General features: G+C 40.1%; 2 protein-coding genes across 3 annotated transcripts in view; both read left to right on the forward strand.

Moving 5' to 3' along the window:
- Positions 1-224: 224 nt before the first annotated feature.
- klf6a (Kruppel like factor 6a) lies at positions 225-6,801 on the forward strand. Its single transcript, XM_077508936.1, has 4 exons — positions 225-560; positions 2,687-3,287; positions 5,009-5,132; positions 6,684-6,801. The coding sequence occupies exons 1-4, from the start codon at positions 459-461 to the stop codon at positions 6,733-6,735; spliced, it is 879 nt and encodes a 292-aa protein (XP_077365062.1). The 5' UTR covers positions 225-458; the 3' UTR covers positions 6,736-6,801.
- A 9,060-nt stretch (positions 6,802-15,861) lies between these two features.
- adarb2 (adenosine deaminase RNA specific B2 (inactive)) overlaps positions 15,862-19,499 on the forward strand; it is a 318,324-nt gene continuing 314,686 nt past the window's right edge. For both annotated transcript variants that reach the window (XM_077509148.1, XM_077509142.1), the window contains exon 1: positions 15,862-15,981. The gene's annotated coding sequence lies outside the window, so the exon portion shown is untranslated. The remainder of the gene's footprint in view (positions 15,982-19,499) is intronic.

The following is a 19,499-nucleotide window of genomic DNA, read 5'->3' on the forward strand; positions in this document are numbered from 1 at the left end:
CTTATATACACGCTAAAAATAACCATCCAATCAGCGACGAGACGCTGCGAGTCAAACGCGCCAATCGCAGCGGAGAGCGAGGCTCGTGAATGCGGAGCTTCCCCGCCATTGGTCGCCTGTGATCTCATTTGGCATGCAGGAGGCTGCTCGCCGCTGATTGGCTGAACCGGAAGCGATCGTCATCATGCCGTGAGGAAGGAGGGGCGGGCTTGGAGGTTTGAATAGGGAACTTCGCAGAGCCAGTCGCTCTCCATCCAGTCCGGTGCAGTGTTTGCAAATACCTTAAAACGCCGAGCGAGAGAAGGAGGGGGACGGAGGCTTGCTTTTGAAAACAAGCGCTGCTCGCTTCGCGAGGGGACACTCTTCGCTTCTTCCCCCCATCTGTGGCTTCTTTTATCTTCCTCACAACACATTTAACGCGCAGATCGAACACTTTGAAAGAAGCTCGGGGGAAAAAAATGGATGTTCTACCCATGTGCAGCATCTTTCAAGAACTTCAAATAGTTCACGACACGGGCTATTTCTCCGCCTTACCGTCACTGGAGGAGTACTGGCAGCAGGTAAATATGTGATCTATGTTATGTGCATGGTTTTATGTCGAGCGGAGTCAATTTGCTTGTGATTCGATGGCTCGAATGCGGAGCCGAGCGAAGTGGATCACTGTGTCACGTCTTGACAGCTGGAAGTCCAAAACACCCGCGTGCATGTGTGCACGACTCCACCATACTCCATTCAGCATTTTTTTTGTGTGTACTGTCGGGAAAACTCTGCAGATAAAAATAAATAAATAAATATCACAAACAAATGTCGGTGAGACAGCGAGTTGTGAAAATATTTCGGTTGAACTTGAATTGGCATCATTGTTTTTCCTCTTTTTAGCTAAACAAGGCGATCAAATATCACCATTATGATGCAGTGCAGTTTCACGCCACTATAAACGCACACGTAAGAGAATCCATTGCTGACAAAACTGCATTGGATGTGAACAAGTGTACCTGATGTTATTGGTCAGCGTCTGTTTAAACCGCAGCAAGATATCAAATTCCAATTCCCCCACTGGCACGCACAGGGAGGCATGCACAGCTGGGAAACGTTGCAGAAAAAACAAAAGGAGAGAGACGTTTGTTTCCTGGAGGAAATCTTTCTTCTTACATGAACGTAGTCTTGAATGAATGGCCGCCGGAGTAAATTGTGCATGCGTGTAAGCCGACAAACTGTGAGGAAGGATGTGATTGCATGTCAGAGGAAAAGCAGCTCGTGTTGGGGAAGGCTTGAGTGGCTTCCTTAAAAGGTATCTAAAATTCGTTCAGTGAGTCACTGGGCCACTGAAATGACAATGTTGCGAGCTGCAAAGTGTGTGTTGGGCAAATGAGGAAAAGATGGCGTTTCATCGGAAATGTCAGTCACAGGCGTGTTCAAACTTTTCCTCCGAGGGCGACAGACAGTAAAAAAAAAAAAAAAATCGAAGGATCTCTTTGCATTCAGAACCAATCAAGAGCTATCTGTAGTCAGCTGACCATTTCTCAAGCAGTTACTTGGGACTCTTTCATGTGATATGTTCACAATTTGGACCTTGATGCACAAAGTGCATGTAAAAATAAGTGTTATGAAAAATGTTCAGTGACAAATACTTCATTTGAATATTTCCTTATCTAAAAAATGTGTACTGGTGTCAGGCTGAAAACCTTTTCACTTTTCAGGAGATCCCAAAAACAGCAACCATTAACATTGCATCATCAAAAAGAGCAAGACATTTTCAACACTTTGTTGGTCAATTTCAGTGTTCCCTCACTGTATTGCGACTTTTTCTTTTGTGCAATTTGCATTCTTTTCTTTTTTTTTTTTTTTTACAGTAATGTACCAATTTTCTAAAATGTATGAAGGTAAACAAGTAAAAAAAAAAATGTTGAAAATGTAAAACTGTATAAACTGTGTGGCGATGGGTTTTAGAGCCTTAAAACATTGATAATAAATGTAAAACAAAGCTAACTACTTTGCGGTCTTCATTTATTGCTGGTATTTTTTGGAACCTAAAGCGGAAAATTAGGGAACATTTGTAAAACTATGTATAATAATTATTATAATAATTAGTAAAATTAAATTAAATAACACCCACTATGATAGATTTTTGGGGAAAAAAATACCAAATCGACTTTTGGCTCGATGCCAGCGATTTATTTTTATTTTTTTACATTTATTTATTTTTAAGTAATAGTAGTCATTGTCCACATCTACCGCCTGCCCTTTCACAAATTTTTGCGGGGCCAATATGTCATTTTTAGTATATGCTGCGGACCGCTGAATCATGGATGGCGGGCCAGAAATGGCCCCCGAGCCACAGTTTGGACACCAGTGGGTTGAGCTATCAATGTAATGGGTGACAACATAACAACCTACATACATTTGGCTTTACAAAGATAATCAGCTTTGAAATTACAATATTTATCTCATGACATCACACATGATAGTATTTCTAAAAAAAAAAAAAAAAATGCTACAGGCAAGTTTTCCACATCCAATGTTTGGGCTTGGGAGCATATTCATCATTTAAAAGGACCCCCCCTCCCCTCCTCATAGAAGCTGTTGTGAAGGAGCCCACCCTCTGCAGGGGTTGTGTTAAAATTCATGTTTTCTCACTGTACTTTTTCTCTTTTTTTTTTTTTTTTTTTTTTTGTCACCGCTTCAGACGTGCTTGGAACTGGAGCGCTATCTACAGAGCGAGCCGTACGTCTCCGCCCCCGATCTCAAGTTCGACGGCCAGGAGGACCTCTGGAGCAAGTTGATCCTGGCCTGCGGGGACAAGGCCAAAGCCGACCCCAAGCTGCCGCCGGCGCCCCGAGACGAGGACAATCACGACAGTCACATTTTTGACACCAACAGCGTGAATTCGGACGCCAGCAGCGACGCGTCGGACAGTTCCGAGGAGCTCTCGCCCACGCACAGCTTTACCTCCAACCCTCTCGGCTCCGCCTTGGTCGGCTCGGGACCTTTGAGCCCGTCCGTCATCAGCACCCCGCCGTCCTCGCCGGAGGCCAACTGCGAGCCCGGCGGCGGCGGCGGCATCGTGAGCGGCTGGGTCGGCGCACACGGCGACTTGCACTTGCCGGCGAAAATCAGGAGCGGCGGCGGCGGCGGCGGTGCGGTCAAGGGTTCGGAAAAGACGGGACTCGCCTGCGGGGACGTTTCCCCGGACGGCCGGAGGAGGATACACCGGTGTCAGTTCAACGGCTGCCGCAAGGTTTACACGAAGAGCTCGCACCTCAAAGCACACCAGCGCACTCATACAGGTCAGTATGAAGCAGTGTTTTGGTTGTACACGATTTGGCCACTTGGGGGCAGTGTGGTCCGGATACTGTTAAATTGTAGCCACATTAGAGAGTAGAAGGAAAAAGTCACGTTCAAGTCATTCCAATAAAAGTTGTTTTTTGCAACGTAGGAAGAGCATATGCCGGTGAGTAACGTTAAGACGAGGGCTGTCAAACGATTACATTTTTTAATCAGATTAATCACATTTTAAAATTTGTCTTAACTCATTCACTCGCCGCCATTTTCACAGAAGCAATCCCGTTCGCTTCCGGCTATTTTACTGGAGTTTGACTGATTTTGCAAGGCCCACAGAATATTGTGTTCCATTGCTATAAAAACATGGAACCTATCAAAAGAACGATTAAAGTCTCTTCTTTCATCGGGAAAAAAAGAAGTATTTTTCTATCTGTTAACGTTTTGCAGCAATTAGCATTAGAAGAGAGCTAAGTTTCATCAGTTTTCACAAATCTATTTAAAATTGTAAGTAATTGAGCTTTTTTTTCTAGATGGCCCTGTTTGATCTCCTTTGCTCTGCTGCCACCTGCTGGCCGTTTGTGTAATAACTACCATTTCTGCAACCGTTCTTTGCTGTTGAGAGGCTGCATCAAAGCCTTCTATATGCTCAAGCATAAAAAAAATAAATAAAAACGTATAAATACGTCTTTGGGATACTTAAAACATAAAAAAAAAAAAACATATTTACACGTTATTGGGAGCAAATGAGTTAATCGCTTAATTAAAAAGGCTTTTTATCAACATTTTTTGCCCGCCAAATTTAAAATGCACCTCTTATGTGTTAATTTTTTCCGGCATTTAATGTTAAGAGAACGTCTCATCCTCCTCTTTTTTTCTAATCAGTTAATTACTTGCATAATTTAAAGTGGGAAAAAAAAAAATGACCCCGATAGTTTGACATCAACAAATATTCTGAATGTTACACGCAAACATTAAATGCTTCACTTTAACGCATGTTATGTTTATTGTTCAAACACAACCTGAATCGAGCCGCAGAGCCAAAAATCGCAATCAAATTGTGACAGTCAAAATATTCCCACCCCTACGCTACTAATTCAGACGTCATTAAAGATCCACATAGCGTGATTGTCCTCAGATGGTGCGCAGCAACATTAGCCTTGCATGGCTGGATACCTAAACTGTGACCTCATCTCTGTGGAATGTGACTGACTGGCCCAGTGAGGGAGCCCGAGCAGGCGGGAGTAAAAAAAAAAAAAAAAAAAAAAAGGGGGTGGGGCTGCACATGGGAGATAAAGGGACTTCAAAACAGATCGAGTTTCGCCACGGGAAAGGCGGAATGGGCTCGGGCGGGGCGGGGGAGTGGCGGTGCATTATGGGAGCCTCTGAGTGGTCATTTTTTTTGTTTGATTTTGGATTATAGGCGTGAAATTGCACGGCTGGGTTTTCTGGTTTTGCGGATCCCACGTTTGTCACCGGCGACATTCCGAGCATGCTTCCTTGTTGCGTTTATAAAAAAAAAAAAAAAAAAAAAAAAAAAGGAAAACAAAACATGCTAGTCAAGCAAACGGGTTCGGCGGTATCTGTCTTGGGTGACTCCGCGCCACTCATCGGGCCTGTTTTCACCCTGAGGCTTGATTGATTTGTGAATGTTATGCAAATACGAGCAGACATCAAAAAGCCGTGTTTTGGTATTGCTTTTAAATGTGTTTCTATCCTCTGCTTGCAGGTGAGAAGCCGTACAGGTGTTCATGGGAGGGCTGCGAGTGGCGTTTTGCGCGGAGCGACGAGTTGACCAGACACTTCAGGAAGCACACCGGGGCAAAGCCATTCAAATGCAGTCACTGTGACAGGTAAGTTTGACCTATTTTGCTACCAATAGAATCGCAGAGTTTCTCACTCACAAGGCAGAGTGGAACTTTTATACTTTTTTTTTTTTGTTTTTTTTTTGTGTGAATCAAGGTGACATTTTTTAGTACTATAAAGGGTTGAGGATAATTTTCCATTTTTGATTATATAATAATTAGTCTTCTTTCGTGAATGAATACACAATTCAATGAACAATGACTGTTTAATTTATTTATTTATTTTAAATTGAAAAAAAATTACTCCAAACGATTACTCGATTACTAAAATACTTGTCGATTAATTTGATAATCGATTACTTGTTGATTAATCGATTGTTTTTGACAACTCTATATTGGAACGCTCCAATCCTGGCTAATGGGAGGCAATGATTTGATTTGTAAAAACGTGACTTTCTGTGGCAAAATAACATAAATGGCTGAAGGATAACATCTTCAATTGGTACAGATAGTGAAGTGTAGTTACTTTTGACTATCTAATGTTCAACATGTTTGTGTTCTAACTATGATGTCATTTACATTATTAGGATTGTAACTAGGGGCGTGGAAACCAAATAAAAAGAGAGGGGGAGGAAGGGATTTTTTTCAGTTCTCTCCTCGTGAGCTTTGAACCGAGTGTCTTCTCTCCTTTTTTGTCATGTTTCAGCCCTAATCGCTTTTCTAATTGTGGGAATGCTGAAGCATTCCCACATGTTAGTGATTTTTATTCTCCACACATTTTTGCCGCTTAACAACTCCCACATAATGCTTCCAATTTACACTGTTCAAATTTCAACTAGCTTCAAAAATTCACACCTCCCGGGGTATATGTCGTGTGATTCCACATTACTTACAGTATTTGCACAATTTTAAACCTTTAATATCAACTTTTGCCCATTCATTTACAATGGGACATACTTTTTCTAAGTATCATTTTCCACGCCCACTTCCATATATCATCATCATAACCAGGTGTCTTAGACTGCTCGGTGGCACAGTTGGTAAAGTGCATTGCCCAGTAACCAGGAGGTCATAATTTCATAAATTTATCTCTCAATTTACTTCATATGCATTCAACATGCATTCAAATCTTAGCATTCAGCATTCCCACGCAATTTCCCCAGAATTTGCACTTGGTCTAGTTTAATTAAGGAGCCGCACCAGTTTCCAGTAACCGAACTGAATGTCAGGGTTCGTTCAAGGTCGCAACATTCACTAACAGGTTTAATGTTTTTTTTTGTTTTTTTTTTTGAACATGATCAAAAATTCCTTGCAAAAAAAAAAAAAAAAAAAAAAAATATATATATATATATATATATATATATATATATATATATATATATATATATATATATATATATATATATATATATTTTTTTTTATTATTATTTTAAATAGCCTTGGATGTGCCCTCATTATAAAGTGAGGGACCTTTTCAATAAATAATAAAAACATATATATATATATATTGTAACGTGGATTCAATTCAAATTCAAAACGCATATCAGCCTCCCACTAATATTTTATTATTATTATTTTTCCCCTCCTCCCCGCCCCCAGATGTTTCTCCAGGTCTGACCATCTGGCTCTTCACATGAAGAGGCACATCTGAAGCCGGGGGTGAGCACCAAACCAAGCAACACAGCGGAGGGCAATTTTTTTTTTTTTTTTTTTTTTTTTTTTTAAATGGGGGAAAAAAACAACAACAACAAAAAAAAAAAAACACAGTCTCCCTCCCAGTCTCTTGGTTGAACTTATCCCAGAGAGCGGAGTGGTGGTGGGAGTGTGTTCCAGCCAAAGCATGCTGTTTTGCACCATACTGAAACCCAGTGCCTCCGGGACCTCTCTTCGGAGGAGGGGCGCCCTGAAGGTTGCAACAAGCGGACAAAATCGTCAACGTTCGGTCGGGGAGAAAGATGCTGAGAGCAATTTTTGATTCAAACGGTCAGGATTTAAAAAAAAAAAAAAAAAAAAAAAAAAAATTATAAAAAAAAAAATGTAAAGAAAAGAATGAATGATTTTGTTTGTATGGTGCATGATGTTTTGGGGACGGCTGATACACTGGTACTTTGCAAAAACTGTCTGAGGTGAGCACGAATGTACTGTGAATGAGCTGGTATGGGCTGCCCGGCCCCGGGTGGGGGGGTGGTTGGGGGGGGGTGGGGGGAGGGGAGGGGGCGGGGGCGGGGCTGGCACCGACGTTGAGTGGGCTTTCTGGGGGAAACATTCCACTTGTGTTTCCCCAGTGGCAGTCTGTCTGGCACCTCGACTTGGGGGTGAGGAGGTTTTTCCACCGGGAGAAAAACCTTTCTAGTCCCCAGTCGCTGTATGAGATGTTTTTTTTTTGTTTTGTTTTGTTTTGTTTGTTTTGGTGTTTTTTGGTGCAGCTACTAAATGTGCAATGTGTTATGTAGCCTGATTTCTTATTTTTTTACAAGCTACAAAGCTTCCTTTGTAGTTCAATTGTATAAGCTGTGTGCTTAGAGGTATAACACAACTATAACTTCAGTATCATAGACAGGTGTTGCATGGTTCTAGGGTTTGTTCCGTTCCCGTTTTCCACTATAATCAGGACTGCAGATAGTTTCAATTACAGTGCAGCTAAAATGCAAACGGTTTGAAAAAAAAAATGTTACAATATTGTACATAAAGCCTTGATGATTCCCTCTCTTTTTTTTTTTTTTTTCTTCCATTCCTGTGTTCATTTCATCACCGCTTGCTCGTTCTTCTCATTCATCTTCTGCCTTGGGGTGACAAATTTTGGAATTTTTTTGTACTTTGTTTCTATCTAATAATGCACTGTTGACCTGAATGGTGCCTTATGCAAGTGACTGCCCCCGAGGGGAGTTTGTTGGTATTTGTTGTATGGGTGATTTGACAAGCTTGCTCAAGGCTCAATTACAAAATGTCTTTCTCTTTGTGTTTCGTCGACAGCCATCTGTTTTCTTAACTGTGGTCGTTCAAGTGCTTTTTGTTTTGTTTTGTTTTTGAGTCTTAGCATCGATTTATACGGAAGAGGATGAGGGTTAGTGAAGAGGAGGGGAGGAGAATTAAAAGTCAGCATTCTCACTTTAAAGTCAGAATTTAAAGTGTGAGTTGTGAGAATAAAGTCAGAATTCTCACCTTAAAGTGACAATTCTCACATTTAATGTCAGAATTCTGACTTAATTCTCACTTTAATCTCAGAATTCTGACTTTAAAGTCAGAATTCTGATTTTAATCTCAGAATTTTGACTTTAAAGTTCTGACTTTAAAATCAGAATTCTGATTTTAATCTCAGAATTTTGACTTTAAAATCCGAATTATGACTTTATTAGTGCTATTATCCGCACTTTAAAGTGGGAATTCTAAGGGAAAAAAGTCAGCACTCACTTTTAAGTAGGAATTTTCACTTTAAAGTCAAAATTTAAAGTGAGAGTTCTGAGAATAAAGTCCGATTTCTCACCTTAAAGTCAGAAGTGAGTCTCAGAATTCTGACTTTAAAGTTCTCACTTTAAAGTCAGAATTATGACTATTAGTGCAACTATTTTTCTCACTTTAAAATGGGAATTCTGAGGGGGGGAAAAAAGTCAGCATTTTCGATTTAATGTCAAAATTCTGGCTTTAAAGTCAGAATTTAAAGTGAGAGTTCTGAGAATAAAGCCAGAATTCTCACCTGAGTTCTCACTTTAAAGTCAAAATTCTGAGATTAAAGTGAGAATGCTGGAAACCTTTTTTCCTCTCAACTGGCCCTAATCCTCTTCCATAGATTTAGCTACAATTCTGTAAATAGTTAAGTCTGTCTGTTTAAAGCACTTATTTTTTTTTTTCTCGCTATTAACGATGTCAACTACTGTGTAGTATGTACTGATGTCCATCAAACACAGCTCAAAAGGTACAAAAGACGCCTGTTATTTTGAAGTTGGTATCCCCCCCCTCTTCTTCTTTTTTGTCCCTTTTATGCCTGCAAGTGGGACTGAAGAAACAGCTAAAGATTTATTGTAATTAACAGGCTGCAGTTGGACAGGCCTCGCCTTGTAGTGCCTCACAGTAATGAATTGCTAAAGGCTTTGTTGGCATGGAATCTGTCACAGACTGCTGACTGCGGAGCTTGGATATTGACCTGTCTGGGGAGCGTTGTTTTAGCAAGGCAGCAACAGTATTATGAAAACCAAAAAGCACTATCTGGCCCAAAATTGAGTAGGGGGGGGAAAGATCAACCAATTGACAGTGCTTGACAAAGTTCAATCAGGAAAAAAAGAAAAGCGGCACGCTAAGGTGGAGGCCGCAATTCACGCAGGACTAAACGATCCCCCGCCACCTTGCCAAAAGGAATCAGATGTGGCGTTGCGATGTATAGATTTCGGATTGGGCGGGTGGCGCGCGAGGACGTGTACAAACTCGAAACGACGATAGATCGGAGATACAGCCGCCAGCCGATCCAGTTCAAATCGTAATTGAGCCTTGAAACAGCTCTGTTGTTTGCTGACATGGTTTTTCACTCGACGTCATCTCTTTTCTTGCCACTATTCCAGATTTTCTGTCTCACACACACATAACAAACAAACACACAGCTTTGTTCACAATTGACTCTTTGTATAAAAGGAAAAAAAAAACTTTTGTAAAATTGTTATGTTTATGCTTTATGAAATTTTTATTTGGAATTGTTTTGCAAAATTGTTATATTTCTGTATGAATGTATTTTTTATTGGAATAATAAGAAATTCTTATCTGACCTTGCTTCCTTTGTCTTATTTGTTGAGTCTTGCCATGCCAGCGCTTCTTACCCTGCAGTGACGCAGACAAAAATGAGATTAAAGACGATTTGTGGGCACCAAGAGCTCAAATGGGACATTTTATGTGTTGTTTACAAACATGATGTTGACCAGGTGCTTCATTGTGCAACATTTTTCCTACGTTTTTATTTTAAGTTTCTCTGTATAGAGCAGTGCTTCTCAAATAGAGCAGACCCTCAAGTGACGCCATAAAAAAATGTTTTCTTCTTCCTGGGGGGGGGGGGGGGGGGGGGGGGGGGGATTGGGGCATGACAGAAAATAATTGAGAAGCACTGGTATAGAGTGAAAAGGTTTTCCAAAATTAAAAACTGTGATTTTCACATTTATGTTATACTGTATATGATAAATTCTCACTAGGAAGTCGGAACTATTTATGACAAATTTAATCGCTATACAATCTGGTGACTGGCGCTTGTGTTATTACTTTCGCTAATGCTAAATGCTATCTTGGTTGACAGTTCAACAGCGCTAAACAATGCGGAATTGTGGAGCTACCAATAAGGAGTAAACATTTTTTGACTGACGAGTATGTTCGAACGTATTTAAATATGTTCAAATGTACTCACAAATACATTCGAACGTACTCGCTAGTATGTTCGAACGTGTAGGCTAACTGCTACAGATAGCAAAATTTCCCATAACGCCGCGGGTTATTGAGCATGTGCGAGTGGAAAAAAACCCCACATTATTTAGCACATCATACCCAAATGTTCGAAAATTGAGTAAAAAATATTATTTGAAACTTATGATTGTATTGTTATTCATTTGTTATGCTATGTTTGTCGCATTTAGCCTACTTAACTCACTCACTCCCAGCCATTTTCACAGAAACAGTCCCGTTCGCTCCCGGCAGTTTTACTGGATTTTGACTGATTTTGCAAGGCCCACAGAATAGTGTGTTCAATTCACAAATCTATTCAAAATTCTAAGTAATTGAACTTTTTTTTTTTTTTTTTTTAGATGGCCCTGGTTGATCTCTTTTGCTCTGCTGCCACCTGCTGGCCGTTTGTGTAATAACTACCATTTCTGCAACGGTTCTTTGCAGTTGAGAGGCTGCATCAAAGCCTGCTGTATGCTCTAGCATAAAACAAACAAAAAACCGTATAAATACGTCTTTGGGACACTTAGAACATTACAACGTATTTACACGTTATTGGGAGCAAATGAGTTAAGTACATTCAAACATACCTAGTTTTGCTAGATAGCTCAACGTAGCAATTCAATTCCTTTCTAATTGATTTATTGTATGAATCGCTTTACAAATGTGTGAATGACACAAGGCTCAAATTCTGATTTGTTTACCCTGTCTGTAAGGCCTCAACTTTTCCTGACTTGTAAATAACAGTATGAAAATAACGGCTCACTCTTGTCTCCCCCCCCCCCCCCCCAGCCCAAATAAAACACCCCCAGAAAAGTTCCTGCAAAACGCTGCTTTATAGTTGAAATTCCAAGCGCTCCCCCATTCCTTACAAGCAAGCTGGTGCTCATCAAAGCAATATAAATAATTTATCTCCAGTTCTTATAGCCCATGGCATTTCATTATAGAGCCACTTTCATACATTTGTTTGATGATTACTTTCTTTAACGCAGATAATGATACAAAACAGCAGTGGATAAACCAAAGAGCCGAGTTTTAAGTTACAAACTAACGAGAAATAACATGCTCCCCTGCTTATGCTGATGACCTAGAATGGGCAGGCAACTTATTAGCGCCTCTGATTTCCAGTAAAAGCCCTTTGCGTTTTAAATGAGGTTTGCGAGCAGTCGGTAATTAGCCGGGTTTTTTTTTTTTTTTTTAAGAACCTCCCAGATTTGGCAAGGGATGTTGTTTTTGCCGGGGAATGCTGCAGCTCCTTGATCTGCCCCGCTTGATTTTGCTCACTTTACATCGACCAACAGCGCCATGCGTAATACAGAACATGGCTACACAACATGATTCATTTGTATTAGAACTAAAAAGGAATTGGAACAGATACTGATAATTTTCCCCTGTGTTGATCACTCGTTTTGTTGAGTCGGGTGCGTGTCTTGACCTCCGCCGACCCCTTGAGACTGACTCACCGAACCTCTGGGATTTGATTGAACCACTGCCCTAGACGAATACAGTCAAACGAACATAATCCGTTCCAGAAGGCTGTTCTAAAAGCGATTTGTTCGAAATCCGAAACAATTTTTCCCATTATAATTAATGTAAATAATTTTAATCCGTTCCAAGTCTAAAAAAAACTCTTTCCAAGTTTTTCTTTTTTACTATTTTACACCATAAACTGCACTGTATACTGTTTACCATAAATAGAAAAGGGTAGAAATAGACTGTTTTATTTAGATATCCTATCTAAAATGATGAAGAAAAAAAAAATGCACACATTTCTTTTTTTAAATTAAATAGTTCTGTGCACAACTTTTCTTCACCAGCTTTACCACTTGCACTTGCTTTCTTCGGACCCATGATTAGGTGCTAATACACGATGCAAAACTACAAAAAATTTGAAAAAAGATTTGCGTAAATAACAATGAACATGTCTGCTCCAAACGAACTTTGAACACGAATGTGCTACAGAGGAAGCATCCTGGCCATTCGAGTTAGCTCGGCTCAGCTTTTTTTTTTTCCAGTTTGGTCGAGAGCCGAATTTTTGGACGAGTTCCGAGACGTAAAAATTCTCAAATTTTCTGTTTGAAAACCGATTCGGTTGAGAACAGAAGCGTTCGAAAACCGAGGTTTGACTGTACCGCGTTAGCCAAACTGAGCCCGAGCCAGACGCACATGAGGAAAATGGAGTGCGATGACGGCCCCCAGCAAGTTAAATGAGGGGAAATAATAAGGGAAGAGGAGCTTATCAGGGCTCCGAGTCTGGTCCATTCAGCCAGCCAGACTGCAAGTCATCACATATGCCGTTTTGACTGTGAAAGCCGATGTGTGGGGCTCGCTCCCTCCAGCTCTTTCCGTTAATGGAGTCTATTAGGACTTGGCTTATTAGAGGAAGAGAACTCAAATCAGAGGTCACCAACCTTCCTTTACGTTGTAAGCGCCCACCAAACGTTTGCTGCCCGTCCTCCATTTTATTTACAATCAGGTGTGATCACTTAGAAGAAATAAAACACGTTTGCCTCCAAACAACAGAGAGAAAAGAAGTTTTGTATTCTTTTCAATTTGTCCCTGAAAATGCCAACAAGAACGATGCTCGGCGCTGAAAGAGCCGCAAATCAAATGTAACGTAGCTTTTTTTACAGTGTTTTGTCCATATGTCATCGTGCGGAATATTGTCTTGAAAAGATGAATCTCTTTCTCTTCCTGATCAATTCAAACCAGCCCTGAGCTGAAAGTGCATCTTTTGAACCCGGAGACAAAAAAAAACCCTCTGAGAGTTCAATTTGACCTGCCCAGAGAGGCAAAAGCTCCACTCGAGATTTGTAGGTGACATAATGCATCAGTTTGCCGAGGGGGGGGGGGCTTGCAGACAATCTCTGCCAGCTGATGTTGCTGAGCATGACCTTGTTAAACTGTGAAAATGGTTGAGTCCCCTGAAGAGAATAGCAACAGTGAGTGAGTTCACATTCAAGTTCTTGTCAAAATGGCTGAAAGGGATTTGTTGATGCTGAACGCTATAAGATCATGTGGAAAAGATGATACCAAATGTGGCAGATTTGTCTGACAAGTTACACCCGAATAAAAACCACACACTTAGCGCCCATCCTAGCTTTTGAAATACTATATGAGCAGCAGTTAGACGCATGAAAATGAAGGATCGGGCCCAATGAAACGGTGGGGGAGCGACAGCAGTTCCCCATTAAGCCTCGTGTAGTTATTTAGTTCTGCTGAGATTCAATTACACAAATGAAATTAGTGTAACCAGTTAACTAATATGCACGATGTATCATATTCCCCGAAAGAGAATTTGTAACGAGATAACCCACACAAATGCAAGAACAAGCAAATATTTAGAAACAATAATTTAATGTTAAAAGCTATGTATTAGAAAACCTGGAACAACAATTGTTTTTATTTTATTTTATTTTATTTTTTTTGGGGGGGGGGGGGGGGGCACCAAATACGGTACTTTTCGTGGTAGAGCGAGAGAAAGAGAAAAAAAGAATACAAAAGTTCCGATTGAAAATTGGTTCTGTTGTGTACCGGTATCTATTCCCAGGTACCGAGTATTGGAACAGTACCAGTTCAAATGTGAACCCATCCCACAAGAGCCTACCTTGTCGCTGCTAATGTTAGCTAACGTTAGCGTGAGCTGCTACTGCACACAACTTGGGTGACAGTCGGTGGCAATAAACCTTTATTTTTATAGCACCTTTCATACTTGAAGGTAGCTTAATAAACAGAAAATGTCAACTCTACGCTCTGCATGCAGCTACTAATGCTAGCTGCTAGCGCACACACTAATTTTAGCTAACATTATCGTGAACTGTTACCACATCCAACTTGGTAGACTTGTGTGAAAGTCAATCAAAACTTTATTTTTAAAGCACCTTTCATACTTAAAGCAACATAGCACACTTGAAAACTGCTCTAGAAGGACACAGGAGACACTTGAAGGTAGCTTAAACAAAAAATATCAACTCTACGCTATGCATGCAGCTACTAAAGCTAGCTGCTAGCGCACACACTAATTTTAGCTAACATTACCATGAGCTGTTACCACATACAACTTTGTAGACTTCTGTGACAGTCAATCAATCAAACCTTTATTTTTATAGCACCTTTCATACTTATAGCAACAACATACTTCACAAAACTAACAATAAGAGACAACGCCCAGATCCGTGTTTGTGGTAGAAACGTTCAATAAAAAAAAAAAAAAAAGATTTGTGTTTGCGGACTTTTACATTGTTTTGAATGGATTTAGTTTTGTTTCAAAGGTTAAGTCTTGGTTCCCTGCCTTGTCCATGTATTGTCTCTCGTTAGGTTTCCGTCGCCACCTGTTCTCGCCAGCCATGTTCCTGCCAACCAATCACCTCTCTCTCCAGCTAATTGCATCTTGACCAGGTGTGTCTTGTTAGTTTTGTTTGTATTTAGTTCCCTGCTTTTGGTTCGCCTGTGCTGGTTCATTGTGTTGTAAGTTGTGTTTTCTTGCTCTTTTTAACAAATTACAACATTTTATTATTGTTATTATCATCACACAATCACTAATGAAGAGTATACGAAATATACGTTGAAAAATAACATTGATAGTTACTAGCCTGGTATGTAGTTTTTCAGGTCAATTTGCATAATCATGTGATTCTGTAGATTACATACACGCAACAATGATTCACATAAAACTAGAATACACCAAACATTTCCCTCATTTCCTTTTTTTGTCGCAAGGCTAAGTCATAGTGCCTGTAAACATTTCCGCTAATAGCCATCTAATTAGCCGGGGTTAGCAGCAAGCAGGCAGTTGAAGCTGATGTTCCATATAGCAAAGCGATTGTAAAAAACACATATGGTAGCTAATGCGAGTATGTATGCATGTTCGCAGCAAGAACCAGAAGCTCATACATATGTATTCACGTTATTGGTTTTTCCAGTTACTTAATCTCGCTGATAGCACACCTGTCTGTGATTTGATTGTTTCTCTTTTTTTAGTGTGCGCGTCGGCTTTAACACGTAATTATGTAAACGTAAGCCAGAGTTATGCGGATAAAAAAAAAAAAAAAAAAAGCTACTTGTATGGTTGGAAGTAATGTAACATAATAAGCTCGTCACACCGGCTAGGATCCTGTTGACAATCAATAAACAATGCTACACAGCCCTGAAGGGAACCATCTGGTAATGGCGGATCATTTTGAAATCAATAAAGGTTAAGATGAAAGCGCAATGATCTCGCTTGACAAAAAAGCGTGTTCTTAAATGACAACAGCGCGTACGGTGACACTGGGACGAGGTTCGCACTCGGTGCATTTGCCCGGCTCAAGGTAAACGAGCCCATTGGGCCGCAGTCGTAATCGGCGCCGTGATTCGATTGGCTTCGCTATGGCTCTGGCTTGTGTCACTCCGCTGGACAGTGACGGTGCCGCTCATGGAGGATGGACCGCAAAATACACCGCTGCTCGGCTCCCGGGGTCAAACGGTCAGGAAGATGTGAGGACAGGTTAGTCCACGTTTGCTTATAATGGTCCCTGGTGGCGTGACGCGTCCGTCCCTGCCCTTTCATCGCTCATTATAAAAGCATGCCTGGTAGGTCACATTGCTTCTAAAGCTATTGATGCGCCGCTACTTACATTACCAATCTGCTTCATTATCATTTTTTCGCAGTATCTGATTCCAAATGAGTTGTTGCAATGTTACTTCATAAAATAAATGTGTCGTCACTTATTGTGTGAGAGCAAAGTCAGTCTGTGACACAAAGTGAGGCTGATTCGGGGCTTGTTGGTCCACTTATTGATCCTGAAATGGGAAAAACTCTTTGACAGAAAAAGCAATGACGTGGCATACAACTTCTTCTGCTGAGAAGGGTCTCAAAATATCGGTTTGACTTTTCAGCACATTTTTGTTGTGTTTACTTGAGCAAGGGTGGATTTAGACACAGTATGTGTTTATATCCACAAATCAATTGCTTTAACTCGCATAGTTTGTTCTCTTCACTTTTTTTGCCTTCAATATATTTGGGGTATTTGAGAAGTATTTTAGCATCATCGTGAACCAGATTTCATGAAATGCGTACGAGTGCCCCAATTTACAAGTTATACAAGAAACTGGACGAACTGTTAGTTTTTCTGGAAACTACATTGTGGCGGCAAATTTGTCATTTTTCATTATTTGCAGTGTATTTCAATTTAACTGTTAACTCATTTCCCCCTTTTTGGTCCCAAAAACGTATTTATTATGGCTGGGAATCTTTGACTGTCTCACGATTCGATTCAATTGCGATTTTATTTTATTTTTTTTTGGGGGGGGGTCTACAATTCGATTAAAGATTTTCGATTCTCAATTCAAACGATTTTCGATTCAAAATTATTTGATTGACAAATGATTTCTGCTTCAATTTACAGATATACAAATAATTGTCATGATGTACTCCAGTCTGCTTTTCAAGACAAAATGACAAATAGAGACATTGAAGTGTCTTATTTTTTAAATTTTTTTTTTTTAATTTTTTTATATCTATTTTTTTTATTTTTTTTAAAATTCAATAATTTGGTATTGTAAGTGCCTTTTTTCCACAAAAACAGCATGTGGGCTACAACTGCCTTTTCCCCTTCTTCTTCATTTCTAATTTAAATAAAATCGATTTTTTTTTAATATTAAATATTAAACAAGCAAACAGCAGAAACAGAAATATCGATTCTGAATCTTATTTTTTTTTTTAAATCGATTCTGAATCTTAATAAATGAGAATCTCGATTCTTTTATGAATCGATTTTTTGGCACACCCCTATTATTTATACGTTTTTACAGAAGGCAATTGTAGTTATTAGTGTTGTTCCGATACCGATACTGGTATCGGCAGATCCGCCGATACCCCATTAAAACAGTGGTGTCGGTATCGGTGAGTACTCTCAAGTAATCTGCCGATACGATGAATTCCAACTCTAATATAGGATTTTGGATGCAGCTTCTTGTGTCTTGCTCGTGCACGACCTTCACTGATACGTGACATGTTTACTGCTACCGATATAAGAATGCTCTGAACCAATGGCAGGACAGCTTTTTCATTTTGAGGATTTTTTTTTTTTTAAGTATCAGTATTGTATCGGTATCGGCCGATACTGCAAAGGTGGGTATCAGAATCGGTATCGGGGCCCAAAAAACGGTATCGGAACAACCCTTGTAGTTATTACAAAAAACGGCCAGCAGGTGGCAGCAGATAAGAGATCAACCAGGGCCATGTTGCAACAAGCTCTTTTCCCCAGTGTTTTCAACAGGTTTGTAAATAATGAGGAAACTTAGCGACATTTTTTAAAGCTAATTGCTTCAAAATGGACACCGATAGAAATATACTTTTTCTTCATCATGAAAGAAGAGACTCTAATCTTTCTTTTGCTAGGTTCCATGTTTTTATAGCAATAGAAGACAATATTCTGTGGGCCTTGCAAAAGCAGTCAACATCCAGTAAAATGACAGGGAGCGAAGGAATGAGTTAATAGAAAATATAGTTTTGACGTTTCGTGACGATTGCTGAGTCAATGCAAAAAGTACACTTGAATAGTTTGCGTGTGTGTGCGCGCGCGTTAATCCAACTTCCTAAAAATCGAACGCAGTCAAATTAAGATGTTTATATGCATTTTCAAATTCAGGTTTGAATTGATTGAACGAAATGGTCCCCGTGTTCCTCAAATACACCGACAGCTGACTATTGATTGGTTGACGCAGAGCTCACTTTTGTGTTACAGAGACATGTAAAGAATAACAACAAAAGGAATTTACATTTGCATCGCTTGATATTAAGACGCAGCCCTGCACCGCGTCGCATCAATTTTGCAAGGTGTCTGGAGATTGCCATCGCACGTGCGCCCTAACGTGTTGCATGAGCCGGCATTATAGAAATGTCTCTCGTAAGTGACAGGATTTCTCCGGACTTGTACGGGAATTGCATTTTCCACTCTTTTTCTTGTCTCTCAAAAGCCGTACTTTGGACCAAGCCGTTATTTTTTTCCTCGAATCCGCACAAGCCCGTCCACGATCTGAAGCGAAGGGATTTCATTTACGAGACTCGAGCGAGATGTCAAACTGTGTTAAAGCTGCTATGATTTTCAATTTCTGCTGCCATTATATACTGAAGGTAGTGAGCGGAGACACGTACTGTAACTCGTTGAAGTGAAGGTCTGTGACACTTTGAAAAGCTGCCTTTTCCCTTTCCCGCAAGTTAATAGCGAGCATTTGCATGAATCGCCGTGAAAAAGTGCGTCCCGACGATACCGAAAAAAGGCGACGGAAAAACAGCGGACACATGGAGAAGAGCCCCGTGAAACCGTCTCTTTTCATTTCACACAATCTGATCATTTTCACCTGTAATGCGGTGCGTTCCGCTTTCACAATTACTGCGAGGATAGCTGAGATCACGGGATTACGTCTTCTTTTTCAACAACTGATCCGTTCGCTTCATCTGTGTGGCGGAAATGGAAAATGAAGTGTTTTAAACATGCATCAAGCTTTAATGTGATTCTGTTTTCTTGTGAGCCGCATTATTAAAATGATACGGCAGAGTTAAGGAAATGCATGTTCAAAATATGACCTAGCATAAAATGTAGCGATGGTGTCATGTAAGGAAAGTAGGGCTGGGTACAAAATATCGATATATTGATATCGTATCGCCTTTTCATATCCTAATATCGATACATAAAACCATGTATCGATATATCGATATCCCCCCTCCCCCCACCACCCCAAAAGCCAGCTGGGATAGGCTCCAGCACGCCGGCGACCCTTGTGAAGAAAAGCGGTTAACAAAATGGATGAATTGATGGATGTCAGTTGTTTTTTTTTGTCACTTTATTTACACAGCCTGTACTGTGGTTGTAATCATGTTAAATAAAACCGATTATTAGTGTAACTGCAATGTATTCAATTCTTAATGTAAATAATCATATTTTTACTAATGCATTAAATTAGAGTAAGAAGTTTCTACTATTTGCAGCATTGGTAATTTTGACTGTCTAAAATAGCTAC

This window comes from Festucalex cinctus, chromosome 20, assembly GCF_051991245.1.
Source record: "Festucalex cinctus isolate MCC-2025b chromosome 20, RoL_Fcin_1.0, whole genome shotgun sequence".
NCBI classification, from domain to species: domain Eukaryota; kingdom Metazoa; phylum Chordata; class Actinopteri; order Syngnathiformes; family Syngnathidae; genus Festucalex; species Festucalex cinctus.